Source organism: Electrona antarctica (assembly GCF_951216825.1).
Source record: "Electrona antarctica genome assembly, chromosome: 15".
Lineage (NCBI taxonomy): Eukaryota > Metazoa > Chordata > Actinopteri > Myctophiformes > Myctophidae > Electrona > Electrona antarctica.
Window position 1 is genome coordinate 40,395,533 of NC_136796.1, and position 12,366 is coordinate 40,407,898.

At 39.5% G+C, this 12,366-nt stretch overlaps 1 protein-coding gene across 2 annotated transcripts in view; it reads right to left on the reverse strand.

Moving 5' to 3' along the window:
• Positions 1-5,870: 5,870 nt before the first annotated feature.
• The window catches only part of lpcat1 (lysophosphatidylcholine acyltransferase 1), a 42,768-nt gene continuing 36,272 nt past the window's right edge, over positions 5,871-12,366 (reverse strand). For both annotated transcript variants that reach the window (XM_079521821.1, XM_079521822.1), the window contains 4 exons: positions 11,473-11,629; positions 9,981-10,079; positions 9,588-9,729; positions 5,871-7,746 (listed from right to left, as the gene is read on the reverse strand). In XM_079521821.1, the coding sequence (XP_079377947.1) occupies positions 7,619-7,746; positions 9,588-9,729; positions 9,981-10,079; positions 11,473-11,629 (526 nt within the window). In that variant the 3' untranslated portion in view covers positions 5,871-7,618. The remainder of the gene's footprint in view (positions 7,747-9,587; positions 9,730-9,980; positions 10,080-11,472; positions 11,630-12,366) is intronic.

Genomic DNA, 12,366 nt, shown 5'->3' on the forward strand with positions numbered 1-12,366 from the left:
CTTGAATGGGGTTTCTAGGTGTAAGTATGTAGGACTAGTAGCATGCCAAAGTTTGTGCTATTGCCATTGAGAATGCATTGGGCGTTAAAGTTAAATAACTCAGAAACTACAAAACATTTCAAAGTAAAAAGTTCCAGCATGTGTCTCCACAGTAAGCTGAATTATAAAACGTGTGAATGGAGTTTCTAGGTGAAAGTGATTTTGACGTGCCACTATCTGCCATTATAAATTTCTCACATTTAAAGCACTATATTTCTAAAACTATGAAACATTTCAAAGATTCCTTTTCAGGCAAACATGTCCACCGTAAGATGAACCTAAATAGGTTTGAATGGGGATTCTAGGTGTAAGTATGTAGGACTAGTAGCATGCCAAAGTTATAATTTTTTTCGGACGGCATACTATAGCATGTCGTTTTTCGTGATTAAGGACTATTTGAAAAAAAGATGAAAATCATGAAAAAACGACATACTATAGTTCATGGCTTCGGACGGCATACTATAGCATGTCGTTTTTCATGATTTTGGAGGATTTGATAAAAAGATGAAAATCATGAAAAAACGACATACTATAGTCCATGGTTTGGGACGGCATAATATATTATGTCATATTTTCGGGACACTATGTCAGAGCCAGGACTTGAACCTGCAGCCTCCTGATTACCAGGCAGGCTCTGTACCCAGTGAGCCACTATGCATGCTGTTCTTAAAAGGCCGAAAAGATAATGACAGAAGAGCCAGAGACTTGTTTCCATTGTGGTTCATAAACATTCGAGCGTCTAGAGATAAACAACAGCAAAAGAAACAATAGACAAATCTCCTGTTATTTTATTTTTTGTATTTTATTTTTGTATCAATGTTGTACTCAAAGGGAACAGCAGACTGCATTGTGGCAGGTAGCAAGTAGATCAGTGACTTAGCACACTGGCTGCGTGATCTGGAGATAGTGGGTTCAAACCCCACTCAAATCTTTACTTGCCAAAATCTGCCATTGACCCCCATTCTGAATTTCTCAAATTTAAAAGCACTATATTTCTAAAACTATGAAACATTTCAAATATTCCTTTTCAAGCAAACATGTCCACCGTAAGATGAACCTAAGTAGGCTTGAATGGGGTTTCTAGGTGAAAGTATGTAGGACTAGTAGCATGCCAAAGTTTGTGCTATTGCCATTGAGAATGCATTGGGCGTTAAAGTTAAATAACTCAGAAACTACAAAACATTTCAAAGTAAAAAGTTCCAGCATGTGTCTCCACAGTAAGCTGAATTATAAAAAGTGTGAATGGAGTTTCTAGGTGAAAGTGCTTTTTTGACGTGCCAAAATCTGCCATTGAGCCCCATTGTAAAATTCTCAAATTTGAAAGCACTATATTTCTAAAACTATGAAACATTTCAAAGATTCCTTTTCAGGCAAACATGTCCACCGTAAGATGAACCTAAGTAGGCTTGAATGGGGTTTCTAGGTGTAAGTATGTAGGACTAGTAGCATGCCAAAGTTTGTGCTATTGCCATTGAGAATGCATTGGGCGTTAAAGTTAAATAACTCAGAAACTACAAAACATTTCAAAGTAAAAAGTTCCAGCATGTGTCTCCACAGTAAGCTGAATTATAAAACGTGTGAATGGAGTTTCTAGGTGAAAGTGCTTTTTTGACGTGCCAATATCTGCCATTGAGCCCCATTGTAAAATTCTCAAATTTGAAAGCACTATATTTCTAAAACTATGAAACATTTCAAAGATTCCTTTTCAGGCAAACATGTCCACCGTAAGATGAACCTAAGTAGGCTTGAATGGGGTTTCTAGGTGTAAGTATGTAGGACTAGTAGCATGCCAAAGTTTGTGCTATTGCCATTGAGAATGCATTGGGCGTTAAAGTTAAATAACTCAGAAACTACAAAACATTTCAAAGTAAAAAGTTCCAGCATGTGTCTCCACAGTAAGCTGAATTATAAAACGTGTGAATGGAGTTTCTAGGTGAAAGTGATTTTGACGTGCCACTATCTGCCATTATAAATTTCTCACATTTAAAGCACTATATTTCTAAAACTATGAAAGATTTCAAAGATTCCTTTTCAGGCAAACATGTCCACCGTAAGATGAACCTAAGTAGGCTTGAATGGGGTTTCTAGGTGTAAGTATGTAGGACTAGTAGCATGCCAACGTTTGTGCTATTGCCATTGAGAATGCATTGGGCGTTAAAGTTAAACAACTCAGAAACTACAAAACATTTCAAAGTAAAAAGTTCCAGCATGTGTCTCCACAGTAAGCTGAATTATAAAACGTGTGAATGGAGTTTCTAGGTGAAAGTGATTTTGACGTGCCACTATCTGCCATTATACATTTCTCACATTTAAAGCACTATATTTCTAAAACTATGAAACATTGCCTGAAAAGGAATATTTGAAATGTTTCATAGTTTTAGAAATATAGTGCTTTTAAATTTGAGAAATTCAGAATGGGGGTCAATGGCAGATTTTGGCAAGTAAAGATTTGAGTGGGGTTTGAACCCACTATCTCCAGATCATGCCGCCAGTGTGCTAAGTCACTGATCTACTTTCTACCTGCCACAATGCAGTCTGCTGTTCCCTTTGAGTACAACATTGATACAAAAATAAAATACAAAAAATAAAATAACAGGAGATTTGTCTATTGTTTCTTTTGCTGTTGTTTATCAGACGCTCGAATGTTTATGAACCACAATGGAAACAAGTCACTGGCCCTTCTGTCATTATCTATTCGGCCTTTTAAGAACAGCATGCACAGTGGCTCACTGGGTACAGAGCCTGCCTGGTAATCAGGAGGCTGCAGGTTCAAGTCCTGGCTCTGACATAGTGTCCCAAAATCATGAAAATATGACATAATATATTATGCCGTCCCAAACCATGGACTATAGTATGTCGTTTTTTCATGATTTTCATCTTTTTTTCAAATAGTCCTTAATCACGAAAAACGACATGCTATAGTATGCCGTCCGAAAAAAATTATAACTTTGGCATGCTACTAGTCCTACATACTTACACCTAGAATCCCCATTCAAACCTATTTAGGTTCATCTTATGGTGGACATGTTTGTCTGAAAAGGAATCTTTGAAATGTTTCATAGTTTTAGAAATATAGTGCTTTAAATGTGAGAAATTTATAATGGCAGATAGTGGCACGTCAAAATCACTTTCACCTAGAAACTCCATTCACACGTTTTATAATTCAGCTTACTGTGGAGATACATGCTGGAACTTTTTACTTTGAAATGTTTTGTAGTTTCTGAGTTATTTAACTTTAACGCCCAATGCATTCTCAATGGCAATAGCACAAACTTTGGCATGCTACTAGTCCTACATACTTACACCTAGAAACCCCATTCAAGCCTACTTAGGTTCATCTTACGGTGGACATGTTTGCCTGAAAAGGAATCTTTGAAATGTTTCATAGTTTTAGAAATATAGTGCTTTCAAATTTGAGAATTTTACAATGGGGCTCAATGGCAGATATTGGCACGTCAAAAAAGCACTTTCACCTAGAAACTCCATTCACACGTTTTATAATTCAGCTTACTGTGGAGACACATGCTGGAACTTTTTACTTTGAAATGTTTTGTAGTTTCTGAGTTATTTAACTTTAACGCCCAATGCATTCTCAATGGCAATAGCACAAACTTTGGCATGCTACTAGTCCTACATACTTACACCTAGAAACCCCATTCAAGCCTACTTAGGTTCATCTTACGGTGGACATGTTTGCCTGAAAAGGAATCTTTGAAATGTTTCATAGTTTTAGAAATATAGTGCTTTCAAATTTGAGAATTTTACAATGGGGCTCAATGGCAGATATTGGCACGTCAAAAAAGCACTTTCACCTAGAAACTCCATTCACACTTTTTATAATTCAGCTTACTGTGGAGACACATGCTGGAACTTTTTACTTTGAAATGTTTTGTAGTTTCTGAGTTATTTAACTTTAACGCCCAATGCATTCTCAATGGCAATAGCACAAACTTTGGCATGCTACTAGTCCTACATACTTACACCTAGAAACCCCATTTAAGCCTACTTAGGTTCATCTTACGGTGGACATGTTTGCCTGAAAAGGAATATTTGAAATGTTTCATAGTTTTAGAAATATAGTGCTTTTAAATTTGAGAAATTCAGAATGGGGGTCAATGGCAGATTTTGGCAAGTAAAGATTTGAGTGGGGTTTGAATCCACTATCTCCAGATCACGCAGCCAGTGTGCTAAGTCACTGATCTACTTGCTACCTGCCACAATGCAGTCTGCTGTTCCCTTTGAGTACAACATTGATACAAAAATAAAATACAAAAAATAAAATAACAGGAGATTTGTCTATTGTTTCTTTTGCTGTTGTTTATCTCTAGACGCTTGAATGTTTATGAACCACAATGGAAACAAGTCTCTGGCTCTTCTGTCATTATCTATTCTGCCTTTTAAGAACAGCATGCACAGTGGCTCACTGGGTACAGAGCCTGCCTGGTAATCAGGAGGCTGCAGGTTCAAGTCCTGGCTCTGACATAGGGTCCCAAAATCATGAAAATATGACATAATATATTATGCCGTCCCAAACCATGGACTATAGTATGTAGTTTTTTCATGATTTTCATCTTTTTTTCAAATCCTCCAAAATCATGAAAAACGACATGCTATAGTATGCCGTCCGAAGCCATGAACTATAGTATGTCGTTTTTTCATGATTTTCATCTTTTTTTCAAATAGTCCTTAATCACGAAAAACGACATGCTATAGTATGCCGTCCGAAAAAAAATTATAACTTTGGCATGCTACTAGTCCTACATACTTACACCTAGAATCCCCATTCAAACCTATTTAGGTTCATCTTACGGTGGACATGTTTGCCTGAAAAGGAATCTTTGAAATGTTTCATAGTTTTAGAAATATAGTGCTTTAAATGTGAGAAATTTATAATGGCAGATAGTGGCACGTCAAAATCACTTTCACCTAGAAACTCCATTCACACGTTTTATAATTCAGCTTACTGTGGAGACACATGCTGGAACTTTTTACTTTGAAATGTTTTGTAGTTTCTGAGTTATTTAACTTTAACGCCCAATGCATTCTCAATGGCAATAGCACAAACTTTGGCATGCTACTAGTCCTACATACTTACACCTAGAAACCCCATTCAAGCCTACTTAGGTTCATCTTACGGTGGACATGTTTGCCTGAAAAGGAATCTTTGAAATGTTTCATAGTTTTAGAAATATAGTGCTTTCAAATTTGAGAATTTTACAATGGGGCTCAATGGCAGATATTGGCACGTCAAAAAAGCACTTTCACCTAGAAACTCCATTCACACGTTTTATAATTCAGCTTACTGTGGAGACACATGCTGGAACTTTTTACTTTGAAATGTTTTGTAGTTTGAGTTATTTAACTTTAACGCCCAATGCATTCTCAATGGCAATAGCACAAACTTTGGCATGCTACTAGTCCTACATACCGGTATATATGTCTATATAATATAAGTATATAGGTCAGAACACCAAAGTTGTTCAGTTTGAGGAGACGCATATATGCAACATCACTGTCACATTCATATTATAGCACCACTTGGGGCTTGAACTCACAACCTCTGGTTGAGGGAAAGAAATCAGTGGCATTGTCATGCAGTGGTTTGTAGTATAACTTTGGCAACAGTCCATAAAGTTATGAGAAAGGTTTAAGAACTGGGAAATGAGTTGTAGTAATAATAATGCTAATAATATTTGCAAATATAAGGGGGATCAGGCATCACTAATCTGTAGAGCAAGAATCTTTGATCTGATCTATGTATGAAATGTTTTAATTGAAGAGAAAGAGCAGATACCTCCCTCTAGTGGTCAAACAAGGAGTTGACTACCACATAAAAGTAAGCTTTTTATTTAGCACAATATAAGGCAAGTTGTAATGATTTTACATACCGGTATCTGCATTCAAGACCATTTCCTGAGAAATGAATACTTGTATAAAATCTTAGAACCCATGTCTCAAATGTACAACAAGGTCATAGTGGGAATTAAATATTTTATACTACAGAATATTTAACTCCAACTATGACAACAATATCTTGAAAACAATATGAAAGTGGTGTCATTAGAAGATATGTGGATAATATGGTATGTTTGAGGTTTTTTGGTTGATTTGGCTCTTCAGCGTTCAGCTTTCTTTTTGATGAAAAATTGGGAGAGATATATTTCAATAACACTTTCCCCAAAGAAAGACATTCACATTTTTCTCAGACAGCCACCACCACATCAGTCTTCACACACCAACAAGACCTTTTTAAACAAGTGGAAACTAAATGCAACGAGAAGAGTTTCACAGTTTTCTATAACAGCCTTTATATTCGCCATGTCAGACACCAAACAGCAATCAATCACATTACACAGGTCATTCCGGGAACAAGCAATGAGTCCAAGAAGTGAGTTTCAGGCATTTTTAGTGTCAGCCTTTGTGCAGCGCGCTACAAAGTTTATTTTGGTCCGTACTTTGATCAAAGTCTCCGAGACAGTCCTTTAAGTGCCAGACTGCATGTGCATTTGTCTGTTTGCCAGTGTACGGTAGAGTGAAACGACCACGATCCTTTACCAGTTACACAAAGTCCTGTATGAAGACGTCGCACTACAGTCCGCCTCTGTAGTATAAGGTTCCTCATTTCCCTGAATTATGTCTCTAACTTGCATGCAGTTTGCAGCACTACGTGTTCATTTTTTTAAGGTAAAGAAAGTACCTTCCCCAACAAAAACGGAAGCAACAATGGCCAGCGCCAGCTTCAGAGGTAAACAAAATGAAACAATAATTTGGGACCTGACAAAATGATCACAATCATTTATTTGGGGAACTGCTATAGTTTAATGCTACACCTTTTTAAAATCTCTTTGTATCAATCATATATATATAAAGAATCTATCAATATCCCCCTTAAAGGGAAATAATTACTAGAGTTGAATGTTAATTACTGTTGAGTTTGAACTACCGGCAATATGGTTAAAAACTGGAAACTCCACTGAGGGTTCTTTTCATCGACTTATAAAAAATAAACAATAAATATTCATACAGTAAACGTTAAGAAAGTCCATTTGAAATAAATAGGCAATATATTTGGGTTTTTAAAATATGAGTGAAAAACAAAAACCACCGAAGAATGCCACTTTAAAAGCTTGTTTGAAGTTTCAAAGTAGAACAGTTCAGAGGGAAATTGAAACGAGCGATGGAGTACACTTCTAGATTGCCCTGCTTTACTTCCTCCACGTCCTCTCCATCTCTCCGCGTCCTCAGATTCCCTTGTCATACCTGTTTTGCATCATTCCCTCCTAACAATTAATTATACATCACTCTCCTCTCGCTGTATTTACACTCCCTCGTGCAAGGATGTCCCTTGTCAAAAGGATACTGATCTACGTGTAGAATTTTGACAAGCAATTCCGTTGTATACAAGTCAAGAGCATAAATGAATGCCATACTGCCGTCTCCATATGCGCCCTCCGCTTGCTCCTCGTTTCACCATCCACCCTCGTCTCCCTGACTTTGGTACAAAAGGCACAGAGGTGATAGATAGTGTAGCTGTGGTCCGACCGTCCATAGCAGAGATAGGATATCTGAGTGTCCGTTTTCAGTTGTCCTTTTTTGTGTGGGCCTGTCCGTTGCAGCCGTTGGTGTGGGGCACGCGGCGGCTACGGGCTGAGACGAAGCACTCCTGGGCAAAGTCTGGATGCTGTTCCAGGAACCCACAGAGCTGATCTGGAAACAGAGAGCACGCTTGCATAAAACACAAACACTAAGTGCACTTGGACATCCAACGGCAGCACATAGGCTACGAGCTAAACTTGAGTCTTAAATCATTTTTATCCCACAATTTTGCAACCCATTTTCTTCACCCAGTGTTAATTATCTAATGTAATCCTGGGCGCTACACTTCCTCTGCCAACCTGGGGAGAGCAACGGACTGACCTCATGCTTCCTTCCATGCATGAGGAGTCCAAGCCACTTCTTTTCACCTGACAGGGGGGAGTTTCCAGCGCGTGAAAGGAACACGTTATTCCAACCAGTTCCTTTCCCCTCCATCAGGCGCCCCGGCTGGCCAGGGGGAGGCAGTTTAGAGACCAGGATTACTGCATGTTTTTGTGAGCGTACCTACCCTAAGGCAGGGGTTCTCAATTTTTTTTGGCTGGGGACCCCCGGAAATGCTTTGGCCATGTCTCGCAACCCCCATCCCCCATTTATTCTTTTTTTTTTTTATAATTTGGGGACCCCCCAAAATAATTTGGCGACCCCCTTAGGGTTGAGAACTCCTGCCCTAGGGGACACAGGGAGAACATGCTAACTCCACTGTGTGATAATTGACACTGCGGTGCACGTACTCCCACAGGCTGGGGTGGCAGCGCTTTTCTTACCGTAATCTGATTTTATCCCATTCTGGGCGGGAACCCCTTTTGGTGTATTAAAGGACCACTTCACCACTTTTCAACCTATCTTCATATACTAGGCCCTCACTAATAATCATGATAAAATGGCACCATTTCTTTCTACTCAGTCTGTGTCTCATAGGAAGGCTGTGGGCAGTTCAGAAACCCGTCCACCAGTGACATCATCGATGGGGAATCCAAGCTAATAGAAACTACAGGCTTTCTAGTCCTGAAAAGTTGCAATGCGAAAATGGAAGCCATCGTTCTCACGATAATACAAATCTCAACATTTTTGTAAAAACATATTGTTTAAAAAAAACTGCCTAACGATGATGTCACTGGTGGACGGGTTTCTGAACTGCCCACAGCCCTCCTATGAGAAACAGACTGAGTAGGAAAAAATGGTGCCATTTTATCATGATTATTAGTGAGGACCTATTTTATGAAGATGCGTTGAAAAGTGGTGAAGTGGTCCTTTAAGCATTATGTTATAATTTAGCTATTGAAAAATAGCAGATCTACAAGCTCATATGAGCTTGTAGGTCTGCTATTTTTTGAAAAATCGTGAAAATGTAGTGCAAATCTTATATTCTTTCAGAGCCAACGTTTTTAACTCAAATCTTCTGCTTCTGGGGTGTCCCTGGAACAACATATTTTCAGAGTCGGCGGCCAATTACATTAAAAGAAAAAAAACATTAAAAGAATAAACGCAACTAAGAGCATGCAGGCTGGGTATGGCTCATTTGCCTTTGGGACAAAACACCATGGGCTATATCTTGTGCCAACCCTTTACCCCCAAACCTATTTGCCATTTGTTTTACTATTTTAAAAAACATTTTAAAATATTTCATATAGCCGATCTACAAGCTCACGTGTCGAGGTAGATCGGCTAGCTGTACTATTTTAAAATGTTTTTCAAAATAGTAAAATATGGCAAATATAATATATATATATAAATATAAATAAATATAAATCATTTTTCGAGCGATCAAAATAAGCGATTGAGCCTAAGACCCAGCTGCGCTGCGCTCTGGATGTTATGTCATTTTTCACCTGTACCCACTCGTTATTGGATATAATATCATCATGAGTTTATCCTTCTGTGGTTTTTAACCTGTACAGGTAAACAGACCTCGGGTTTCATACATACAGCTTTTTATGCAAACTCTAACTCACCATATGTGAACTTCCCCGTGTTCTCTGGGTCCAGAGCCTTGAAGAGGACAGAGAGGTCCAGCTCTGCCACTCCCAACGCCGTCTTCAATATGGCGTCCAGGTCCTCTTGTACCACTGGCCCGTCCTCCTCGCTCTCGTACATCTGCACGCGCACACGCACACACACGCACGCACACACACACACACACACACACGCACACACACACGCACACACACACACACACACACACACACACACACACACACACGCACACACACACGCACACGCACACACACACACACACACACGCACACACACACACAAATCTCTCAAAAGACATATCTAATTTCTGCTTGAGACTGTGATGCTAAACCAGCACGTTAATCTGAAGAAGCAATGCAACGGCTCCTCACCTGGAAGCCCAATTTGAGGGTCTCCATAGATTTTGATGGTCGACACACGACAGACAGTGCGATGACATACTGTCTGATGTCGATGCGTCCATCGCCATGCTGGGAAAAAGCAACAGTCAACAAATGGCATTGAATTGAGAATACTTCATACTTTAAACGATAATTACTAGAACCTAATCAAGGTTTCTTTATTGTTTCGTTTTTGTGTACAATTATTTTGTTCTGCTTCCCCGGACATTGAATCAGCATTAAAGGAGTAGTTTCTAATTATTTGTTCGGCCCAAAACAATGTGTTTATTGTCATGATTTGTCAACTCGGCTCTTGACTTTGTCCGAGGCTTAAATGTCTTTAAAAAAAATACTTTTGGAAACGTCTATGGGGAAAAATGAATGGGGAATTATTTCCTGGTGCCGTCGTCGTTCTGAAAGGGGGCGCTCTATAGCAGAGTATGCTAACACTAGTACAAATGCAGTGTTTGGAAGTGGTCTCCCTATAGCCTAGTAGCCAAAAAGTGAACCCGGACATGTTGAATACACCAACGTTTTATGTTATAAATGTTTAGTATGGGTCCCCAGCATGTAGAAACTGCCGGATGCTAACTTGCATATGTTGAGCAATTTTCATAATTGGCATAATATGTGACCATACCATTAACAACCTATAGAAGGCAAAATATTCAAAATGTCATTATGCTTTATCTAGCATGTGATGTGTCAAACTAGGGGGTTTTCATGATGCTGAATCCATTCCAATCATTAGTTTTGCAAAATAAAACACTCATTGGGCTTAAAACGGCCATGCCCACTTGCCCAAATGTGCTGACATCATCAATTTGTGATGACGGCATTGGCTGTTTTTAGCCCAATGAGTGTTTTTTTTAAATTGGTATGGTCACATATTATGCCAATTATGAAAATTGCTCAACATATGCAAGTTAGCATCCGGCAGTTTCTACATGCTGGGGACCCATACTAAACATTTATAACATAAAACCTTGGTGTACTCAACATGTCCGGGTTCACAATGGGGCTCTATGGGCTGGCTACTAGACTATGCTTCCATTGAGAAATGTTGACCCTGGTGCCTGACTGGTTGACAATGTCATTATTTGATTTGATATAATAAATAAATAACAGATAAATAAAACTTTTAGGCATGTGGACTAAAACGGCAAAAAAATGGCCATAGCCACTTGCCCAAATGTGCTGACATCATCACATTTGTGATGACGGCTATGGCCGTTTTAGCCCAAGGAGTGTTTTTTGTGCAAAACTAATGCTTGGAATGGATTACAATTTTGACTTGTTTTTAACTTCTATAAGTTGTTAATGGTATGGTCACATATTATGCCAATTATGGAAATTGCTCAACATATGCAAGTTAGCATCTGGCAGTTTCTACATGCTGGGGACTCATGCTCAACCTTGGTGTACTCAACATGTCCGGGTTCATATTCTGGCAAGTGAACTATATGGTGCACAACAACAGTACCTGGTCCAGCAGCCTGTGGACTTTTGACAGTGCGTCTGTGACGGGCAGGTTGAGGTGCTGGGCCAGCTCCTCCACGTCCATGCTGTCCCCCCCACACAGCTCCTTGGCTCTGCTGGCCTGCTGCTGCAGCACCTTACCCGTCACCCCGGCTCGCAGACTGCAAGCACACACAGAGAGAAAAAGGAAAAACTATTTAAAGAAAGAAAAGTAAATTCCACCATGCCATGGACTGTGTCCATAACGTTATCTCTATCGTTATCTCTATTTTCTCGCTCAACTGCACGTTGCTATGGAAACATATGAATATGATCCAAAGGAATGAGAGCATGCCAAAGAGATGAAGGAAAGGATCTCTGCTGTCGGGAAGAAACCACCTCCTAACCCAGGGGTTCTCAACGTTTTTGGCCGGGGACCCCCGGAAATGCTTTGGCAATGTCTCGGGACCCCCGCCCCGCCCCCTCCCGACCCCCAATATAAATTGACTGCTACAATAACCTTAAACCATTTTGGGCGGGAACCCCTTTTGGTGTTTTAAGCATTGTTATAATTTAGCTATTGAAAAATAGCAGATCTACAAGCTCATAGCGCGCCACCGAGTGGCGCGCTACGAGCTTGTAGGTCTGCTATTTTTGAAAAATCGTGAAAATAAAATTTAAAAAAAAATCTTTTTTTTTTCTTTTTTTTTTAAATAATTTGGGGACCCCCTAAAATAATTTGGCGACCCCCCGAGGGGTCGCGACCCACGGGTTGAGAACCCCTGTCCTAACCCCTAAATCTTTTTCAGGAAATTAACCCATTCAGGGCGGGAAAAGCCCTTTTGGTGTTTTAAGCGTTACGTTATACTTTAGCTATTGAGAAATAGCAGATCTACAAGCTCATAGCGCGGCACCGAGT